The 22,727-nt window shown below is 45.5% G+C and overlaps 2 protein-coding genes across 3 annotated transcripts in view; one reads left to right on the top strand and one right to left on the bottom strand.

The window, feature by feature from the left end:
• Positions 1 to 3,711, top strand: part of LOC133355805 (beta-1-syntrophin-like) — a 37,686-nt gene extending 33,975 nt beyond the window's left edge. For both annotated transcript variants that reach the window (XM_061573186.1, XM_061573185.1), the window contains exons 7-8: positions 78 to 283; positions 884 to 3,711. In XM_061573186.1, coding sequence (XP_061429170.1) covers positions 78 to 283; positions 884 to 976 — 299 coding nt within the window. In that variant the 3' untranslated portion in view covers positions 977 to 3,711. The remainder of the gene's footprint in view (positions 1 to 77; positions 284 to 883) is intronic.
• A 70-nt stretch (positions 3,712 to 3,781) lies between these two features.
• MTBP (MDM2 binding protein) overlaps positions 3,782 to 22,727 on the bottom strand; it is a 33,451-nt gene continuing 14,505 nt past the window's right edge. The window contains exons 14-23 of the mRNA XM_061573261.1: positions 22,320 to 22,511; positions 20,906 to 20,984; positions 20,393 to 20,554; positions 16,899 to 16,994; positions 12,588 to 12,863; positions 11,251 to 11,443; positions 10,061 to 10,180; positions 9,171 to 9,284; positions 8,304 to 8,369; positions 3,782 to 5,475 (exon numbers count right to left, since the gene is read on the bottom strand). Coding sequence (XP_061429245.1) covers positions 5,437 to 5,475; positions 8,304 to 8,369; positions 9,171 to 9,284; positions 10,061 to 10,180; positions 11,251 to 11,443; positions 12,588 to 12,863; positions 16,899 to 16,994; positions 20,393 to 20,554; positions 20,906 to 20,984; positions 22,320 to 22,511 — 1,337 coding nt within the window. The 3' untranslated portion in view covers positions 3,782 to 5,436. The remainder of the gene's footprint in view (positions 5,476 to 8,303; positions 8,370 to 9,170; positions 9,285 to 10,060; positions 10,181 to 11,250; positions 11,444 to 12,587; positions 12,864 to 16,898; positions 16,995 to 20,392; positions 20,555 to 20,905; positions 20,985 to 22,319; positions 22,512 to 22,727) is intronic.

The raw sequence follows: 22,727 nt of genomic DNA on the forward strand, positions 1-22,727 counted from the left end.
CTCGCAATGAGCGCATCCCAATCGTTCGTGCGAGAGCCGATCAAAAGCGATTCGCGTGTCCGCCCCTGGTCCCTCAGCGTGCAAGCTGCGCGACGCCGACTGCACGCTGAGCATCCACTTTGAGGAGGGCTTCTGCCTGAGCCGCGACGGCGGGGGAGGCTCAGTGGGGGGGGCGGCGGCGCCGACGCCCATCCTGCGCTACCCGTTCGAGCGCCTGCGCATGTCGTCCGACGATGGGGACCACGCCCTCTTCCTTGACTTCGGTGGCCCCGAGGGCGAGCTGGTGAGTGAGCCCCCGACTCCCGACAACCCCCCACCCCCCTGCTGCTTGCGCAGTAAGCTTTATAATGGATATTCAATCGATGGGAGTGAGGCAATAATCAGTGCACGGACGCTATGAATGTGACGGGCTCAGTTCGATTCCCGGTCATGGCCAAGATCAGTGGCGAGTTATATCTGAACAGGTCCTAGGCACCACTCCCCCCCCATTCACCAGCTCGCACTGACCAGCATGGTGAAGTATGGTCAAACAACCCCCTGACCAACACTGCATGAGGAGGCCCTCGTACAGCAGTGGCTTAACAAAGAGAGAGTATTCAATTGACGATTCGAAGCGTCTAATAGCCCGCAGGGTCTTAATTTTAGAGCTTTCGTGACTGCAGGAATTACTCTTTGGTTCTTTCGGTAAAGTCACGTATAAAGATAAAATAATAATAAATAAAATAGTAGCTATTATTAAATTTATTATTTATTTATTATAAAGTCACGTATAAACGTGACTTTACCGAAAGAACCAAAGAGTAAGCCCGCAGGGCGCTTAGCGGCAGCAGCGTGTCCGTGTCGCTGACCGCGCCGTTTCCGTGCGCTTGTCCCCCGACTGCAGCAGCTGGACCTGCGCTCGTGCCCCAAGCCCGTGGTGTTCATCCTCCACTCGTTCCTCTCCGCCAAGGTGACGCGGCTCGGCCTGTTCGCGTGAAGCCGCACGCGACGTCACCTCGCACGCACTCGAGAAGCGCGCAGGGATAACGACGAACTTTCGGGATGAGCGCGAGGTCACCGGGAGAACGGCGCGCGCGTGTGAGCGAGCGCCAAGCCGGCCGACGACGAAGTTGCTCGCTTTGTGTCAATTTTGAGCGAATCGGCGCCCTCGTTACGGTGAAGTCTTTTCCAGGGGCGTTGGGCTTCCTTGGGAACACCCACAATGCATTGCGAGGAGCACAAAGAGAAGGGGGGGGGGTGCGGCTGTAAATCCGACCTCGTGTTTAGCGCTGTACGCCAGACGGGTCAACGCAAACGCCGGCATTGTACACGGTTTTGGGGGGGTGGAGGAAGGGTGCCCGAGTGTTAACGTGGAAGCGTTGTAAATTAAAACAAATTAGTCAAGTCGGTTCAACCTTTGTGTGATCCAATGATGGTTGTGTGCCTGCTCCAGTAGTGTGCCTGCATTCATAGCAGCAACGAGGACCGCAATTGTTGACGACAAACTTCCATCGATGCCATGCTCACAGTTGTGCACAGTGAATAAACTGTGTAAAAAAGAGAAAACGACGTGTAATTACAGACCTATGCAAGAGACGGTAGCGTAGAGGTACAAGGTACGCAAGTATAGAATTTAGAGTTTGCGATGGATGACTGTTAATTGTTTTACTTTTAAAAGGGCTATGCAAATGTGTTAAAACCTTCCACATTACGACATCATTAAAAAAGACAATGTTATAATTTTTGTTGCTGCTGCTGCAAATATTTTCCTTTTTAATGGCATGAACTTGACAAGAAATCCACTCGGTTATCAATTTTTACAGTGCATTTTTTTGGAAAATAAAATAATAATCCGTTACATGAGAAAATGTTACGAATAATTATTCGTATTTTCTTTCACTTTTATTTGCCGAAGCTGCATGAATTCAGCTTAAGCTGAAATGTAGGTTGCAGTGAACTTAGTAATAAATAAAAAGTTTAACTTTACTCCTTAGATATCTAAAGTATGTATTTAAAAACGATTATAATATATTTCATTGTATTCCCTAGCCTGTGCCAAATTAACTACAATCTTATTTATTTGCTCAAGTGCAAGTATTACAAAAGTGAATTGCAGTGGTCCATGCAGTGTCCAACTACCTAAAACTGTCCCCAATTTAAGTGAAACTAAATAAAAAACTTATTTTTATTTTACCAGGTAAGGCCCACTGAACTATAGAATCGACTTGGCCACAAATGATAGCTTAACGAAGTGGTTTATTATCATGTGGAAATGTATAGCAGCCAAATACTCTAAACGCAGGATTCTAAATGTGGAGGAAAAAACCTGAGGACCCAGAGAAAAATCCATGTGACCGGCGGGGAGTACATGCAAACTACAAATTTGTTTTCGTCAGGGGCCGGGATCAAATCCGCAACCTCCTGTTTACCAGGCGAGGTAGTTAACATCTCACCACCGTGGTGCCCAAGTCTAAAGAGGTCCTGTCTGCGATATGGGTGAGAGTCATCGGGATGGTGGCTTCATTTCTCCATGGATATTTTCTAGGCCATTTGGGAGACTGGAGTAGGCACGTGACTAGCATGCGACTAGCAGCCGCAGCCATAGGCGAGAAGGCACACTGTACGTGGAAATATTTTTAAGGTCACTGACCCGGACAGACCCGGCTAAAAGTAAGCCCTGGCCAAAACGTGCCAGCTAAGAAATGGGTTGCCTGAACTAGAGACCTTGGCGATTTGATCATTGGGGACACAATTGCAAGGCCTCTTCCTCAAGATGAAATGTCAGGGACAGCATTGGCAGCGGTGGAGAAACGCAGGCTCGAACCAACTTTTCCGTCATGGCTGCCAGTAAATTCCTTGTTGGCGAAGCCCTTCCAACGCTGCTACCGCTGCCGCAACGTCTTGCACAAATTCGTAACGTCGTTAAAGTAAGCAAGTGAATGAAGTAATTTTGATAGCAAGATTAATAACTAAAAAGGAAAATGTAACAAAATACTGAAACGGTCTGTGATGTAAATGCATGTTCATAGTAAATTGTTAATTACGATTATATTTGAGGCAGTGAGTCACGTTGCCTACACATTACTTACAAATACCTATTGTATGAAAATTATACTTTCATGTCTCGCGTGGCACGGATAATTAAGTGACTTTTGCCAAAGATAATAGGGGGCAGAACGTGTATTCACGACTTTTTATTGGGCACTGGATTGGTTAAAAGAACGTATTAGCATTCAACCTTAAAGACATTTCAAAACTCTTGCCTTTCCCTCCTGCCATACGAAAGAAGAAAATGGCACGATCTTACGTGGAGCACTGATGCAGCGCACTCGCAATGTGTCGGATCCGAGGTGTGGTCACACACGACGATGCCACATCGCACGCATTTGCTCGGGAAGCGACTCGAACTTTGTTTGACACCATCTAAAAACACGAATTCAATCCGATTTGTTTTTCAAATTGACAACACCGTCCGGGTAAATACATTCGAGGCTTAACCATGCTGTCAATTCGTCAGCAATATTACATTTAGCTAAGAATCATGAAAGTGACTGATGAAATACCACAGGCCTGACATAAAATTGCAACTCATAACTTGAAATGTGTTGTTACAAATTATTGCCAAACGTGTACATCCATAATTATACGCTGCTTGTGTTAAAAGTGCCTTAACCTGTGCTGCAATGTGTAAGGGAAAAAAATAAACAATAAATACCGATACATACTTATAAACGTTCCTGCCCATTGTCTCCAAGCATGCACCTCGACACATTTCTTCGTACACGGCTCCACTTCCGTTCCATTTTCATTGTCAATGACGTGCGCGAATTGTCTGTTCGTCAAAGTGAGCGGGCTAGGGCAAGTTGCAGCACAAAAGGAGTGGGGATGCTGGCCGGAGCGGGGATGCTGGCCGGAGCAAACATGCCCTAGGAGACACCCGAAGTGGCGATGGAGCAATGAAATCAGCTCGGTGCGCAGGAACGAGACGGACTGTTCCTCCACGAGACTGAGGGAGTGGCGACAGCCTGGGAGGGTCGTCATCCAGCAGTGGATACGATTATGGCTAACGATTTCAAAAATATATGTTTCGGCTGCACGGTGTGAGCAATGACATTGGTGGTTCTTGAATGCGGAGCAGCCACAATCACAGTATTGGGGGCTGTCACTTTGAACGATGCTTTGATGGCAACACCTGCTATTTTTTTCTAAATCAAGAGCCCGTTTGTGTTATCCCAACGGCTGTTTGATTATGATCTAATTTGCTTCGTTGATCGATTAATCCGTTCAATTGCTCGACTATTCGAATCACGAATGTAGTTTGGAGGGAGGGGGAAAGTGTCACCGTTTCCACGTGTCGGCAATGTCATCGGCAATATCAGCCCCATCATGCTTGGAGCAACTTGTCGGGGCTTTCCTGCCTTCTGAAGGAAGAATTTTTCAAGGGGCCCACGTAATCGACTACAAATTAAGTTAATCAAATACATATTCTTTGGGTCTTTCGGTAAAGTCACGTAGATAGGTACAAATTAATAAAAAATTTAAAATAAACCAAAATCTACAACGTTTCGATCACAACACAAGCGATTGTCATCCTCCTGACGATCATCATCCTCCTAATGACGATCGCTTGTGTTGTGATCGAAATGTCGTAGTTTATTGTTTATTTTATATATATATATTTGATTAATTTGTACCTATCTACGTGACTGAAAGACCCAAAGAATATTAATTCCTGCAGTCACAAAAGCTTTAAGTCAAGATTTAATCAAATACAAATTTGAAAAATATTTTTCCAAGTTATTATTTTTTAGACAAATGCTTGTTCAATATTATATTTCAGCGGCTTTATTTCCAAAAGGTAAGCTTAAATATGGTAACACAGTCCGTTTAAGAAACAAAAGTGTGCGGGATAAACATTCTTTGAACAATACCGCAAAACGGCAGTACAATAAAAACACATGTAAAAAAAGATTTCAGTTAAAAGCTCACACCGAAACAATGTTAACACATGGGATCTCAAGCCGTTTCTGCTTGCCCAAGTTGTGTAGCACAATGCCAGTTAAAACAACAGTGGAACTAGCCGTGTAAAAATAAGCGACACGCTCCGTCTGTGATGAGGGTGTCTGGTTCACAACTTACCACAGAAGTAAAACTTACAATATCACGAGGATGCCACAGACCAGCACGGGTGCTGCGCTAATTCTATAAAGGTCGCGAGCACAGATGCGACCAACTTTTTAGAAACACAGAGTGCGTAAAACCACGCTGAACATTCTACGGAGCATCTCAAGGAGACGTAGAAGCTTCAGAAACACCTCCAGGGTCAATTGTAAAAGTAGACTGTCAAACGTTGCAGGGTAGGATTTCATTTTGATGGCTTGGGAAGGCCTTCATCCGGGTGTGGCTATATCATGGCTTGATGATGGGTTTTTTTCAGAGTAGCAGACGAAAATCGCATCATTTTTTGGCATTTTTCTCCAGAACCCACTCCACCACCTGTTTGTGAAACAGATAAATAATTACACTCTTTGGTTTTTTCGGTAAAGTCACGTAGGTGAAAACTAAATAAAATATAAATAAAACAACTAAATTCAATCACGACGTTTCGGGAAGCAACACAAGCATCCGTCATCAGGTGTGACTGCTCCAGCAAAATTACTGTAGCGTATGAAGAGAGCTATTTAGAGACGCGTGTTTATATAGGGTACTAGGGGGGGGAGCATGCAGCAGGCCGTGTGGCGTCGCGGGCGGTTGGGCAGGGGATTAGCATGAGTTAAGCCGATAGATAACCATCTTTTTTTTGTGATGCCAGGGGAGGTGTACGACAAATGGGGGGGGGGGAGGGGGAAGAGTAGGATGGGGGGGACAAGATAAATAATTACCAAACCGCTTTGGCGTTGTCGCCCAAGTCACTTCAACACTACGTCCCAGCAGCAGTGTGATTTGTGAGTAGCTTAAAATAGCGTAACATTTGAAACATTTCCAAAAGTGCATTGCACATTAAACATGATGTTTTCATCAACGTTTTAACAAAAAATGTGTTCATCCTATTTCAAAACCGCACCCTCCATCTTCAAGATAATCCATGGACTTGTCCAAGCCTACCTCTCCCTTCTTATCTCACTCTCCTCCATGCACTCTCCTACCACCCCCCTCCATGTACTCTCCTACCACTCCCCTCTCATCTCACTCTACTCCCCTCCATGCACTCTCCCACCTCTCCCCTCTCATCTCACTCTACTCCCCTCCATGTACTCTCCTACCACTCCCCTCTCATCTCTCTACTCCCCTCAATGCACTCTCCCACCTCTCCCCTCTCATCTCACTCTACTCCCCTCCACGCACTCTCCTACCTCTCCCCTCTCATATCACTCTACCTCCCCTCCATGTACTCTCCTACCACTCCCCTCTCATCTCACTCTACTCCCCTCCATGCACTCTCCTACCTCTCCCCTCTCATCTCACTCTACTCCCCTCCACGCACTCTCCTACCTCTCCCCTCTCATCTCACTCTACCTCCCCTCCATGTACTCTCCTACCACTCCCCTCTCATCTCAATCTACTCCCTTGCATGCACTCTCCTACCTCTACCCTCTCATCTCACTCTACTCCCCTCCATGCACTCTCCTACCTCTCCCCTCTCATCTCACTCTACCTCCCCTCCATGTACTCTCCTACCACTCCCCTCTCATCTCAATCTACTCCCTTGCATGCACTCTCCTACCTTTCCCCTCTCATCTCACTCTACTCCCTTGCATGTACAGTACTCTCCTACATATCCCCTCTCATCTCTCATCTCACTCTACCTCCTTTCCATGCACTCTCCGATCTCACCCTCTCATCTCTCATCTCACTCGACTCCCCTCCGTGCACTCTCCCACGTCTCCCCTCTTATCTGACTCTACTCCCTTCAATCTAGATTTGAAGTTTTCGTGACTACAGGGATCCATACTCTTTGGTTCTTTCGGTAAAGTCACGTAGGTAGAAAATACATTTTATTTATTTTAAAATACATTTTATTCTAATCCCTTCCATTCACTGTACGCTAACGCAAAGCAAGGATCTAGTGTCAAAGTCCCCAGTTAGCTTTCGATTTAAAGCTTTCGTGACTGCAGGGATTCATCTTCTTGGTTCTTTCAATAAAGTCACGTAGAAGGGAAATAATAAAATAATAAAATGTTAACATAATAAAATACAATTCTCACGACGTTTCGGCCACAACGCAAGCAGCCGTCCTCAGGTGAAGAACAGGTCTGTCGGAAAGACATTCAGACGCTGTCTTTCCGACAAACCTATTCTTCACCTGAGGATGGCTGCTTGCGTTGTGGCCGAAACGTCATGAGAATTGTATTTCATTATGTTTAAAATTTATTATTTTATTATTTCCCTTCTACGTGACTTTACCGAAAGAACCAAGAAGATGAATCCCCAGTTAGCCTTTTGCTCTATGGGACGTTTCTTGTTCTCCTCAGCTGCCTCCAAAGGCTGGAACTTCGGTCCTCCAACTGTCCAATGCCTGTCCCTCTTCAAGTCTTGGCTCAAGACCTTTTTTTATCTCCTCTGCCCATGACCGACCACCTCTTGAGAACTCCTCTGCTTCTGCACAGCGTCTTGACATATGGTCGCATTTAGCCGCTACACATTGTATTTGAATGCCGCGTGAAAATCTGGCACTGCGTAAACTTCTCTACGTTGCTGTGCACAATCGACCATTGGTCGCCGCCAATGAAGCAAGATGTAAAAGTCACAGTGGATCAATTGTGCTCAACTATGAAAGATGGATTTCATTACATAATGCTCACAAACAAGCTCACACATAACCACTTATTTCTGCAGCAGTTCTTGAAGCGAAAGCTTAGGTCAATCTTACAGACGAGCCTTTACTGGACGCGAATTTTAAACTTGAGTTAGCCTGTAAAAAAGTTCATGCCACTGAGTCCAGCAGCAGCGTTAATAAACTAAAAATGTTATTCGTTTATGAAAATGGATGCCACCGTTCATAATACACGCATCGAATCGTGCGTAAGAATGAGAAGATTTTACAACCATTTAGTGAATCTACCTTGTGTTCGTTCTCTCATATTTTGGACTGCTCAGTGCGAGTGCGCATCTCTCCACGCTTCTGTGCGCACGTTTCGACTTTTGCTCCAATTCTCAAGGTCAAATTTCCTACCTTGGGTCGCAGACGTTAATCTACGCCGACTCAAAACTTTTCTCACAAAGTATAATTCGAGCGGAAGAGTCGATTTTAATTGATGATTAATCGATGCAATGTCACCTCCCTACGGAGCCCCAAGGAGGAGGCGGATGAGGGACATGCGTACCTGCTGGACATTGTTTTTGGCCGACTTGATCATCTCTTCGTGTAGACCTCTTGACGTGGTCAGATCCTGCCCAGGAGGAAAGGGAGCAAAACGAACCTTCATAAAAGCTCGTTCGCTTTCTCAAGAAATATTCACTCTCAAATATTTCATAAGAATAAGAATTTACAGCTCTTTGTTGAGCCACTGCTGGAAGATCTTCCATACTTCACAACGCTAGGAAGTGTGGGTTTGTGACAGGGGCAAATATATCCATCACCGGCCGCTGTTAGCCGTGGCCAGGAATTGAACTCGGGTTGCTGGGTTTAGAGTGCGGTGTGCTACATCTTCCGTAGATGCTTGCCATGAAATTATATATTCCATCAAAATCAATTTGTCTCGCCAGAAGTGACATTTACACACCACAGCAGGTACTCAGTCACGGCCAAGTAAACCTTCTCGGGGTCAGATAAAATAATCGCACCTGATATTAGCCATGATCGGGAATCGAACTCGTACCACTGGGTTCACGGCGCAGTGACTAAACTAAAGAATTTTTATTTCATCAGGTAAGGCCTACTGAGCTATATAGCTCTTTTTTAGAAGCAGCCTGGGTATCACAAATGACAGCTCAACAAAGTGGCTTATTACGTGAAAATGTATAGCAGCCAAATACTCTAAAACGCATGTTAATTTTTAAATGTGGGGAGAAAAACCAGAGGACCTGAAGAAAAATCGACGCGACCACGGGGAGAGAGAGACATGCAACCTCCAAATGTTCAGGTGTCAGGGTTGGGTTCAAACTCGTGACCTCCTGTATACCAGGCGAGGTAATTAACTTCTCGCCACCAATGGCTACGACGGTGGACATCCAGTGGAGCCCTCACTCACCTTGAGGTACAACTTTGAGATCTGGAAGAGGCGTTTGCTACATGCGTCGTAGCACGGGTGCCCGAGCGCGATGCCGTGATCTTTTACGGCGCGAGAGACGACCTCAAGCAGCATCTAGGAGCGAGGGAGGGGCCGCAGAGACTCTTTTGGGAATGCTACACGATTCCCGCGCAACTGACGTTGCCGCGACTAAGTTGCAATAACGCAACTGCCGTGTTCGTTGGGACGCCAGCTTATACGTACACTCATTCATGCATGTATGTTGAACTTCTTTCGCATTGTACGAAAACAACGGTGCTAATCAGGTGTGGTGGAAGGACAACAGTTTTAAAGAAATTAGTTTTCAATATCGGAAGAGCATTCCAAACGGCCATAGAAGCGCATTTGAAAGCACGCAATGCAGTGACCATCTTTGTTTGATGGCAAACCAAAAGCCGCTGCGAGGATGACCAGTGTTCGCGTGATGGTTTATGCTCCATGATGATATCAGCAAAGTATTGTAGTTCATTTGTGGCAAGAACTTTGTGTGCAATGAGTGCGACACACAAGGCGTATAACAATTCACCCCCATTGCAATGAGTCACGATCCAAAGTCATACTTTTATTAAAAAGTGGTTTCTTAAAAAAGAAAGAAAATGTTATTTAACGCCTCCATGGCTGCAGGAGTTAGGTGAACGCACAACATCTAACGCTCCCGAAAGTAAGCTGTTGTTGAGAATATGCAGATTAAGTAGACGATAAAAGCTAGATTTGGGCGAGGGTGCATCAACAAGCCAGGCGGGGCACGGTGTTTCCGAGGCACGACAGAGCCGCAGTCCGTGCCGTGGCATACTGGCAAAGCGGGGGAGCGAACTCCGGCTCGCCGAGGAGGAGCTGCTGCTGCTGCTTACCCGGTTGTGTTTCTGCAAGCGAGACTCCTTGGGCCTCTTGGAGGCTCCGTCTGAACTCGAGTCGAGCGACCTCCGACCTTTCTCAGATGCTTGCGCTTGCTTCTCGTCGTGCACCTGTTCCTGGAATTTGTGGAGAACCAAAATAAGAAACGGGGAAAAAATTCAACGTCGCACTGGCCGACCTTTTCCAATAACATTCTCACGTAGCCGAAAACCTCCATGTAGATGATTGAATCCTAAATTAGTTATATAATTTATTAAAAATGTGAATCAAATGAAGTTTTAAATAGAAATAAAAATGGTGTCCATCAACCCATGGGCTTTTTGGAAAGATGTTTTTAGCAGCAGTTGTGTTAGTAGGAAGCCTTAGACTATAATTCGTCTACTCAAATATTTTTCTTGTCACGTTTTATATAGCGAAACAAACCAGTGTCAGTTTGCTGTTTCAATTCCGTTACCCACAATCCTCCATTTCTGCACATAGCAAAATACCATGCATGTAACTACTTACATGTTGGCACCTAGTTAAGTTTCGCATCCAACGAGTGTCACCGCCATGTGGAATATTTCATTCATCTGGACGATATGCTGCATGCCAACACGGTGGCAGTGTAGCAATGTGTCGACAAGGCTCGATTATTGCAACTCATGACTCTATGGGATGTCTGGCAAAAACATTAGAAGGCTGCAACTTGTGCAAAATTATTTGGCACATGTCGTAATGGGTACCGCAAAATCTGACAGTGTCCGTCCGGGACTCGTTGAACTGCATTGGCTACCGGATGCTGAACTAATACATTATAAGGTCGGACTCATTGCACACAAAGTGCATGCCACAAATGAACCTCAGTACCTTGCTCATTTCGTCACAGAACATAAACCATCATGCAAACTCTAGTCATCATCGCAGCAGCTTTTGGATAATCATCAAACAAAGACGGTCACTGCATCTCACGCTTTTAGATGTGCTTTCTGCGACCGTCTGAAGGGCTCTCCTTCCGATATTAGGAAGCCACTGGAGCTATGCACTTTTAAATCCAGATTAAAAACTAATTTCCTGAGAACTGCTTTGTTTGTTGAGTTTGCTGTCCTACCCCTGCACCTCTGATAAGTACGGTTAGCTATGTACAGCGCGAAAGAAGTTCAACATACATAGATACGAGTAAAGATATTGAACTGAAATGCGGCACCGTGTGGCGTGGGAGCGACGGCGTGCCGTCTGGAGGTGGCACGTCCCGCGAGGACCCTGGGGGTCGACACTTGACGGGGGCGGCCTTGCTGCCGCCACCGCCACCGCTGCTGCTGCTTTCGACGGAGGCGCTGTAACGCAGGGACGACCAGGAGCTGAGCGACTCACCGCTCTCCGAGCGCAGCATCCTGCCGCTCAAGCGAGAAAACGAAGAATGTAATTTTCATAAACAGTATGAACAACAATAATGTTGATGTTACTAATCAAGGATAGCATCACTGACATTAAACACATATTGAATGTCAGTTAGCAGCACAACCTCCTTTTATAGAATCAATGGCATAGAATGGGGGCAGGATGGTAAACGTGAGAATAGGTTTACCCCTTTTTTCTGGCAACAAACAGCTGTGATACGATGTTAGGACACCAAACTGAAACCTTTTACAAGGAATCATGTCTGCATTAACCACAATACTTGTGGTCAGAATGCAAACAAAAAACATACTCTGATAATATATGCATTGTCTTTGAAACTGATTGGTCCACACCAGAGACAGCTTTCTTTTGAGCCTAGTCTCAAAACGGTGTTAGACCAAAACGGTTTAACACCGTTTTGAGACTAGGCTCAAAAAGAAAGCTGACCATATTTCACCATTCTGTTCTGTGTGGATTAGTGAAGGCAGATCATGTATATGGAAATATATATACAGTATAATCATGTATTTTGCTGTATTGCCCACAATGTAGCACCACATTATGAGTTTGCACTCATTACACACAAATTGCTTGCCACAAATGAACCACATTACCTAGCTGATCTTGTAAGGAACATAAACTATCTACACCAACTCCGGCCATCCTCGCAGCGGCTTTTAGCCAGCCATTAAACAAAGATGGTAACTGCATCGCGCACTTTCAGATGCACTTCTGTGGCCGTCTGGAATGCTCTTCCTCCCGATATTAGGAACTCACTAGCGCTATGCACTTTTAAATCTAGATTGAAAACTCATTTCTTTAAAACGTATTTTTGTGTTTCGTTTGCTGTCCTTCCCTCACACCTCCTGATTCACACAGTTGACTACATACGGTGTGAAAGAAGTTCAACATACATACACAACCTCCAATAGCAGTAAGGCACGCTAATCTTCAATTTAATCACAAGCCAGGCTCAAACAGTCTTGGCTTCCGAGATCTGTCGAGGTTGTGTGCATTCCAGGTGATTTGGTCAAGGGCCATTAGCTTAAGATTCGCATAAATTCACACAAGCGATATTCAATCACAAGAACTTAGGCCAATCGATTAAACCGACGCAGGCCACTCCACGCCTAGTGCTCTCACCTCCTGCCGATTCCAGGCGGCTCAGCCGCCCCCCTGCTTCGCTTACGCAACCTCTCGCCGTCCAGAACGCTGCTGCTACTGCCAGCTTCCGGGGCACCAGGCGCCGGCGACGGAGCAGGCGACGGCGCTGGCGACGATGCAGCAGTGGCGGCGACGGAGTAAGCGATGTCTCCGCCGAGGCCGCAGGGCGATCGCGTCTCGTGCCGGACGCAGCGGGACTGCAGCAGAGCCAGCGTGCGGTCGACCTGCAGTGACCGCTTGCTGTCCAGGCAATAGCTGGAATGGAGAACCGTGAAGGAGATGCGGAAACCAGCGGCCAATTAGCGAAGGGATGTTTTAACTTAGCTGGGTCAGGTGTAATGAGGTGACCGTGTGGCTCAGAGGTCAGAGGGCCGAGCTGGCACCACCACTGGGATCTTTGTATCTCATTTGTGTTTCAGCTGCCCGTACTTAAACCCGGTTCTCAATTTTAGCAAGTTGATGGTCCCAGCCCGATTCACATCAGAGTCCCATAGAACTACACCTAATGAGTTGTAAGTTGACTGAAGTTCTCAAGTGTCGTGAGTTGATGATGGACTCAACCTTGGTCACCAATAATTGCAAGTAAGAAATATGCTTCCGTGTTTAATTTAGGTAAACTCCAGCTCTGATATTCAATATATTGGTGTCATCGTCATCCTGCGAACTTTACTCTCGGTGGCAGCGTAGGTGGGAGGTGCTAGTGTAGATTAGTATTTTGTTACTTGAGTGTCCTGCAAGCAGTGGTGAAGGTTTTAGGGTATGTTTGTATGAAATGTATACATTTAAGTGTTTATTCTGATTGTTCTTTAACACAGTATGCCTACTGTATTTACTTTGTTGTCAAAGGTTAATGTTTGATTTCGTTTTTTTATCACTGTATTGCTCGTTTCCTACTGAAATATAATTAACATTCCTTATTTTACACAACAGGTCTCCCTTGCAAAATAAACCGGTCTTATTTTTGGTTATAAAATTCACGTGTGTGTCGGTATTTTCAGGAACACAGCAACCCAAGTTCAATTCCTGGTCATGGCTAACATTAATGGCGAGTAATATCTGAACTTGTCCTGGGCCTCCCCTATGTCAACTCAGCCTTAAATGAGTACCCAGTGCGTTGTATCAACACCAGAAAATAGGAGATAAAGGCGATCGGACGTGGTGCTCGCCACACCACACTGTTGCGTATCGTGCTGGCCTGAATAGGTGTTCACAAACAGCACTTTCCCGATCAGTCTGTAAAAAGGCTATACGGAAAAATATTAGTCTTTTGTATGTAAGTCTGGCTCACGCACTCGACGGTGGCCAACGCAGAAACAAAACTTCAACTCAATCCTCAGCTTAGTGTTTAGCTCAACACATAAACCTGACCGACACTCGAAACAGCATGTGGCTCACCTATTATCGGACTATTTTTTTTACTGGAATATCCATGATGTTCCTTCTATGACTGTGTGTTTCATAGTTGTATTTTTGTTTCAAATAAAAACATTTATTTCAGACCAATGTATCATTAAAAAGTGTATACATTGCCATACTACCTTATAAATAAACTACTAAGCTGTTTAAGGTTATAAATTGAGATTAGATTTTCTCCTGGCATCTCATAACCCTAAAAAAGAGATGTAAAAATGGGTAGTATACGGTCCAATTAACTACCACTTATTAATAGGTGATAGGTAAAACTGCATTCACAATACAAGTTGTAGGATTAAGAATGTGCTCAACGTCCCTTATGTTATAATCATAACACTGTGGAACGCCACAGGTTTACACAAAGTTTAGGATGTACTGCACCAAACAATCCTCACCATCAACATGTGTTAAAGTTTGTTTCAGTAATTATTTTTTAAACCACTTGTCTCATCCTGACAAAAGTTTCCAAGATGAGCATTGAGCAACGTGGAGTGTGGCACTACATTTTTGCCGATTGTTGGCGTTTAAAAAAATTATAAAAAGATTTCACTTTGTGATACTGGGCGGAGAAATTTTATCGCTGGCTGCGTGGCATGCCTGGCTGGTACGAGAGGGCACGTGAGACCCTGCCAACCCTTTCCCGTTGTTTATTTTTAACTGGGACGGCCGGTTACAGAGTGCAGCCAAAAAACACTACGCCAGCACGGGTACAATTGGGCGATGGGTATGGAGCCCATGGGCGGGTTATGTTCGCCTATTATAAAGCGTTAAGGAAAGCTCAATGAAGGTAAAAAAATATAAATATTTAGCCAGAAGGTTTTTAAAACCATGTCACAGGACATGACAAAAATACGATTCAGCAATTGTGGATAAAGAGACCTCTACTATTGTGGGGACTTCAGAAGGCATTATGCAACCTCATCTTCTGGAGCCGTTCTCTGCTCCATGCTGCAAGAGTTAAAAATGTAAAGTTTCATACAACATGGCAGAAAGGTCCATATATTCCAAACTCTCCAAGCATCTTGCTCAATGACGGTCAGTCAGCTCCTTATCACTCTTCTATAACTACTGCCACATCTATTGTTCCCATAAACATTACCCCCTGATTCCACCACCTATGTTGAGGACTTGGTCTATCACACGGACCGTTTTGTCTCAACTACACTGTTCACTCACCACCAACACTGCAGGTCACAACGCTTCTTTTTCTGCTTCTTCCCTCCCACTTCTCCACTTTGGAATTACCTTCCATCGTCTCTTTTCCCAAACGTGTATAATCTTGCTAAATTAAAAAACCGTGCTCACTCTTATCTCTCACAAATTTTATCGCGCCGTTTTCCGATGGCTGCAGTTTTGGGCACTTGGGCTTGTGCTAAGTAAACATGTTTTAATAATAAAATTTATAATTATTATTTTAATTAAAAAAAACTCTTCTATCGATTGCACAGGTTATAGTCGTGAAGGTGGAGACAGAGGGCATGGTTGTCTGTGCCCACTATTCAGTTGCATGCATGTGTGGGTAAGGGAGCAAGTTGTCCTTGTGGGTACACTTTGTAAATGTGTCATAAGGCAGGGGGTGGGAAGTGACTATACATACCCCGATCTGCTCAGACGCCTTCAAAGCCCCCATGGGAGTAGGCTTTTTTAGAACAGGACCACCACCTCTTAAATACCTCCTGCACTTTACGGAGTAACCCTTGCCACTATGTAAGCTTAAAAAATAACTGAATAAGCAATGACTGAAGCGCTACTTTAATTTTATCCGAGCTGCATGTGAGAAGTTTAATTCTAAGTGAGAACTAATAAAATAATAAAAATACGTGACTTTACCGAAAGAACCAAGAAGATGAATCCCTGCAGTCACGAAAGCTTTAAATCGAAATCTGAGTGAGAAGTCATTGCGTGTATCACTTCTGCCAACCAGGCAATGTTTTTAGTTAATACCGAAAAAATATGTGAAACTGCTCTGCTAATTAGGTGCATTCAGGCACATTCTAAAAAACAACACTTTGGGTTAATATAGTTAAAACAATTAAACAAGGGGTGGTCTGGGGGCTCAGAGGTCAGAGTGCTAAGCTGGCACCATTTAAATCTTGGGTTCAAATCTCGGTGTCTGCCTGTGATCACACCGGGCTCTCACTGCAGTGAGGTTTTGAGCGCACCCCAGACACCAATGACTACACTTAAATGTTGCTACATTTCACCTCTGAGGATTAAAAATATCAGTTGAGTTCTTCTTGGTTCTTTCGGTAAAGTCACGTAGAAGGGAAGTAATAAAATAATAAAAATAAAACATAATAAAATAATTTTCACGACGTTTCGGCCACAACGCAAGCAGCCGTCCTCAGGTATTATATTATTTTATTATATTTTATTTTTATTATTTTATTACTTCCCTTCTACGTGACTTTACCGAAAGAACCAAGAAGATGAATCCCTGCAGTCATGAAAGCTTTAAATCGAAATCAGTTGTCATGAGACGAATATTTTTCTCATTGGCAGAGCTGGTGGGAAAGGGCTGGCCTTTACTGTGTGCAGCAAAGGTCACTTTAAGGGATCTTAGAGGTCGCTCTGTGATATCTGCTTCCATGGGACATTCTCGAACGCATCATGGGAGGGGTGGCACTGATCTAAGAGAGATATGAAGAAAAACTTTGTTTAATGACATGCCGCCAGTGGCACAACCGGGATAACACTGAGTAAAAAGCGAGTGTTTATTAAATTAAAAAAAATGTGCGAAGCCAGGGTATGGACAGATCCTAACCACTTGGCACACCACACTTGGCAAACTCTGGCAGGATTAACGAGGAAGCAGGCTCTGTGACTCTGTCAGGAGAGACGGGTTCACAGAATTTTTTTCGCGACTGCTGCACTCACTCGAGCCCGTGGAACCGGCAGTGTTGAAGCTCCTTGAAGGGCATGGATGAGAGCTTCTCCACGGTCAGCCCTTCCGTCCACCTGCTCAGACCGCCACTGAGACAAACCAAAATAAATCACGGCCAATCACAGCACGGTCAGGATTAAACAACGAGGTAGCCAAGCAGGATGGCTTGGGACGATTCTCCCACTACTACCCTGAGGATCTGCACGAAGTTGCTTTTGTTATACAATTGGAGAATCTAGAGCCCATAGTTAAAATCCGAAACATGGTCTGGTGTGACGTAGGCAACTTGCAGACCTGCAGTTCTTGTGAAGGATTTCATCTTCTTTTGAGTAGTATTGTTCACATGCAGTACAAGATGTGCTGTTGTGCACAACCATGAAGTAAACAAATATATATTCATTTTATAGCTATTGTGTAAAATTGTAATTCTTAAATTATGCGTTTCTAAAACTACGCGCATTTGTGATTTCAATTCGGAGGCCATGAGCTTCAAAACTGATTAACCTCATTTTTAAGTCTGTTTTGAAAACTCACCCCTTTAAATTGGTCTTCACCCCCTAGTTCTGGCCGTTAACACTGCAGTTTGTGTTTATTTCCTGATTTTCATTGGTGGGATCTACCGATTAAATGCGCTTTACAAATGTACATTATTATTTGTAGGTAATGTCTGGGTGAAAAGGGTGGGGCTATATACCTATTATGTTATAACGAGCCTTTTGGCCGTCCAAGGACGTGTGTATTGCAGTAAATCTGAAACTTGCAAGCGAAAAGCAGACCGTGACGTGATATTCATCGCATCCATTCGTGTGCATTTTGTAAGGCCGCGGTGACACAGACTTATTTCATTTAAAGGTTATAATCCCCTTTTCATCATGACGTCCTTTTTACTTCTATGTCTCAATAGCGTTACGGAGATCGCGTGACGTGAGGGTTCTGCCTTTGTACTGAGGGTTGTAAGTTGACGCTGAGGGGGGAGGAAGCGCCTCGCCCCCCCCCCCCCCCCCCCATGTGGATTGACGTCACCCGCTTAATTATTATTAATGGAGGGAGGGGGGGTGTCCATTTGGAGGACGTCACCTGTTCATGATTATTAATGAGGGGGGCTGGTCGACATGGAGTGACGTCACGCGTGGGACACACAGACATTCTTGGCTCATTATAGTAGTAATGTATAGTTGTATATGAAACTAACTGGCCTTACATGATAAACATATAACAGATTGACGTTTCAGGCAATTGGCCACCTTAAAGTATCCCAGATGGTGGAATGCTGTCAGAGACACAGACCTTGGAGGTCAGATGTACACTATGCAACAGCTGAGGAATCTGATGGAAGGAAGAGACTGCAAGCTGTCGTATCATTCATTACAGGAGTCCCATATAAAGTTTAGACCAAGAAAAGTATACGCACATAAATACTCCTCCTCGAATCCCAATGGGAAACTTTGGATACAACGCCCATAAGCGGCACTGGTCACGATGATATCTTGACCTATGCTATGTAGCATGGTAATTGGAGGCAAGCAGGCTGGAGTGTTTGGCTTGCGGATTTGGCTGTGGGACAACCTCAGGGGTTTTGCATGAATGGCTTTCGTCCACACGCATAACAAAAAAAAACTCAGTGACATTTTGACCAAACAAACCCTTCTATAAAATATACCAAAGGCTTGGCTGACACTTTTTTGAGGAAGTAAAAAACTAAAACTGTAATGATTATTACGAGCATTAACAATGGGTGAATATTTATTCACAATCGATTCTCACGAAAATGAACCTACTTTGTCCTTACTGATTTAATGATCACTTAATTAGTCATAGGGAAATTCATACATTCGTTTAAGAGCCCTCTTTAATATATTTTCATTAATAAAAGCAGAGCAAGCACTCACCAGGGAAAATAGGAACAGAAAAGCACTGCCAATGCCAATTGGCAAAGCTCACCACAACACATGGCCAGCTCACCGCATGAGCACCACCTTAACATCACCCCAATATATTGTTCATTCAAACCTTTTCCCGGGCAACCACACAAAATAATGACCTTCAAGTGTTATTGCTACAGAAACAAGCCCCATTTTGTTAATAATACGTTTGAAAGAAATGTTCTACTTTCAATGCACTTCACCAAATTCCTTCAGAACGGAAATTGCAGTTTCCTTTGACAATCCTCTTAAACAGGCTGCTCTAAACGTCAACAGGTCGAGGCTCATCGTGCTAACGAGAGGATTTAGCGGAATTACTCTACGCGGCGGGGACGAGGCTACGACAATCGCACCGGCTTGCTTCTGCACTCAACGACGTTTCAAAAAGCCCTCCCCGGTTACCGTTTCTTTTCATTTTACAAACAAACCATCTGCTCACTCCTCCACCCACCCCCACACCCTCCCTTCCCGGACCAACACTCCACCATCTTTTTCTTGTCTGAATCGAGATTAAGAAGATGTTTTCAATCCGGCAGTAGGTATGCTTATTCGTTCACTGCACATAATTAAAGAACCACATTAAAACGCACAACAGCACTGTTAATGAGATTTACCAGACTGCCATTCTATGGAAACCAACTCAAGAGCATCACCTGCTGTTTAGAAAAAGGCTCTTGTCAGCACCAGTACAAAATGTCGCGCAAATAAGTTTAAGATATAGCCACGCAATTGCTTGCTCACGCCACTGCTGGAGGAAGTGCCTTCACAAGAGCAAAATCTAGAGAATATTTGGCCTACTCTTCCACGCTGACCGGATGTGTGTTGGAAGAGGTTAACTGTAGTGAAATGTAATAATAAATATAATAATTAGGGCCCCCCCATGTCGTGTCGGTCATGAAGGTTTGTTGGAACATACTTCCCCATGGTGATCAGTGCGGGTTGGTAAAGATGGTGTGGGGCAGCGCAGGACAAGTTTAGAAATCACTTGCCACTTTACGTGGTCGGAAATCAAACTCAGGTCATAGGGTTCATCACGCGGTTTCGCTAACCACTGCATCACTGCTTCCGATAAAACATAAACCAAGCAGAATGTCTTTAAAGGAATATACAATAAAACTACAAACATCTTTTAGCTTGGGAGATAGGTATTTGGGGGCTCTGTGCTCCAAGCAGAGTCAGCATGGAGCCCTCACAGTATGGGTGGTTTTCCACTGGATATTTGCAGTACCGCGCTGGAACCAAACCATGATATGTTGACCCCAAAAGAAATCCGAATCTGCCTCAGGGCCAAGCAAGGCCAGGGCTAATGACATATTCGTTCTGTGTGATATCAGCGGCATGGCTTGGCTAAAAAAACCTGGTGCTTCTCAAGAGATGCCAGGCTGGCAAGGCCCTAGCGAGGCTTTGTGGTAGAGTGTCAAAATATATTTATCTGAGTTGGACTCAGTGCTCTGACGTGGTCCTTTGGATGAACTGCCATGCCTTCAACAAGCCTTCTCTTGCTCAAAAGGCAATGAGAACCCGACTATTATAACCTTCACAGTTTGCCTGACGTGTGCTCTTACCGTACGGGTGCCGGCAGGGTGGCGGCTGTGGGCCCCGCCGCGGCCGTGCCGTCCTTGTTGAAGAGAAGCAGCAGCTCCCGTGCCGAGAGGACCCCTGAGGGGCCCGAGGGACGGGTCCCGCGGACGGGCCCCTTGGCTGCCGCCCACGGCTGACGCTCGGCGCTGCTCAATGTGGACGAGAGACGAACACGGACACATGTCAGTGGCGTGGCTGAGCGTTAGCGAGTTCGATGCTTATAGGATCAAGCAACCCAATAGCATGGCTCTCCTAAAAAAAACGTCTCGAGACACAGAAAGGCTTTCCTGGATAAATATACATTATTACACACATACAGTGTAGACACGTGTGGACACATGGATTGTTAATGCACACTGAAATGAATTATGCAGTGTGCACGTGTGGGGACAAATTAACTTACTCACCCCGCTCATCTGAAAAAACGGACTCGCTCCGCTTACCTGACTTGACTCACTCACTCTGCTCACATGAATAGACTCACTCACTCCGCTCACCTGCGACCCTGTGCCCAGCTCTCGGCTGCTTCGCGATTCTGCAGTGCCCGGATTTCCAGCTGCGTTGATGACCTCCGACCTGTGGTTTGGGCCCGGGAACAAAGGTTACGGCTCAAGAGTTCAGGGCACCATGATAAATGTTCGTTTTGCATCGTAACAAAAAATATTCCGCGGCTTTCATGGAAATGGAACCTCCAACTTTAGGTGTTGAGACCGAGTGGCAGACAGGCTGATTGCTAGGTTATACAGTGCCATTGTTAACATTACGAGTGATAGCTTGGTTAAGTGTAAACATCACAGTTGACTACGTACAATGTCAGCATCATGGTTGTTATCTTTTAAACCTGCTTTTAACACAATCATATTGATCACTACCATATTTTAGACACGCTCGCCATCATCGTTATCATATAATTAAGACCCTTGCTGTCTTGTGTTCATCTCACTAACTCTACTGTCATCCTAATCATGGCTACTGTCTTCTAAACATTATCAGGATAATTGTTAAGAATTTAATCTGGGTGCCACGATTGTATTATTATGAATATTACGACAATGCTGAGAGGGTTTATGAGGTGGCAGCAATGAATGTAAGAGTATCCATAAGGTAGTTACAACGACTGAGAGTTTGTTACGAAAACGATGGCACCAATTCGGTTAACGCGACAATATCAACCATAGCAAGAATGTTAACACACCTGTCAACGTCGTTATGTATGTATGTGTAATGAGCGACTTCCGCGCGCGACACGTCGTGTAGAGGGTACGCTCTTCTTTATTCACATTCGGGCACACCACAGGCCAACCTTATCCTCTTCCTTCTCCGAGTACACACGTAGATATTAGCATCCCTACAGGCTACACGCGGTCGATCCCACAGCGTGGTTCCGTCCGCCCACTCCCGGCCTCGCCGCTGGTTGACGGCGTGCCGGCGAGGGTGGTGGGACTTCGCAGATCTGCCACGTGGCCGAACGACCGAGAGAGATGACATCGAGCAGCGACGCAGTCCGGACCCAAGGCTCCCCACACTGACCACGAGTCCTCCTCCGCCTATATTGCCGCATGCACGGCTAAGCTCCGACTCTGGCCACGCCCTCTCGTGGAACCATCTAGCCGGTTCCCGGAGTATCTCGGCCAGCCCCGCCCTTTACCTTTGGCCCAGATACCTCTCCCTTTGGGATTAGATGATGTTTATAGTGGTGCCTGTGTCTTTCTATTCCAACCAGTAGATGTCACTATGTCATTACATATGTATGCATGTTGAACTTATTTTTCACCATACATAGCCAACCGTGCTATCTTTCCTACAACCTCGTGGGCACCACAGCCGTCACCCATCACCGTCGCTCTCACCGCTCTCTCCGTAGCGGGTGATGTGGATGGGTTGTGAGTCGGAGGGAGGGAGGGGACCCACGTGCGGCAACGAGTTGGGCGAGCGATGGGCACGGGCGCCGGGCGACGTGGGCGAGTGCGGTGGCTCCCCGGGGCAGCTCCCGCTCCGCTCGCTCCACGCAGCGCGTGCGGCACTCGCGTAAAACGTGCGCCAGGTCGTCGTCCGCCTTCTTCGTCGCCTCCTCCGCTCCGTCACCACACTTCTCACGCCGCCCTACGGCACCACCAATGGTGGACTTTACTATCAATCACCCGCCCGTTCACACGTTCGGCTAAAAGTACGCTCGCTCATGATTTTAGTACAACAGGAATAATAATAACATGATAATGGAGCGAACTTGTCAAACCACTACTGGATGAAGGCTTCCGTGCGATGTCGGTCATGTGGGGATGTTTGAACATACTTCATCACACTTATCAATGTGGCTTC

Source organism: Lethenteron reissneri, chromosome 52 (genome assembly GCF_015708825.2).
Source record: "Lethenteron reissneri isolate LAM-NWPU_2019-01 chromosome 52, ASM1570882v1, whole genome shotgun sequence".
Lineage (NCBI taxonomy): Eukaryota > Metazoa > Chordata > Hyperoartia > Petromyzontiformes > Petromyzontidae > Lethenteron > Lethenteron reissneri.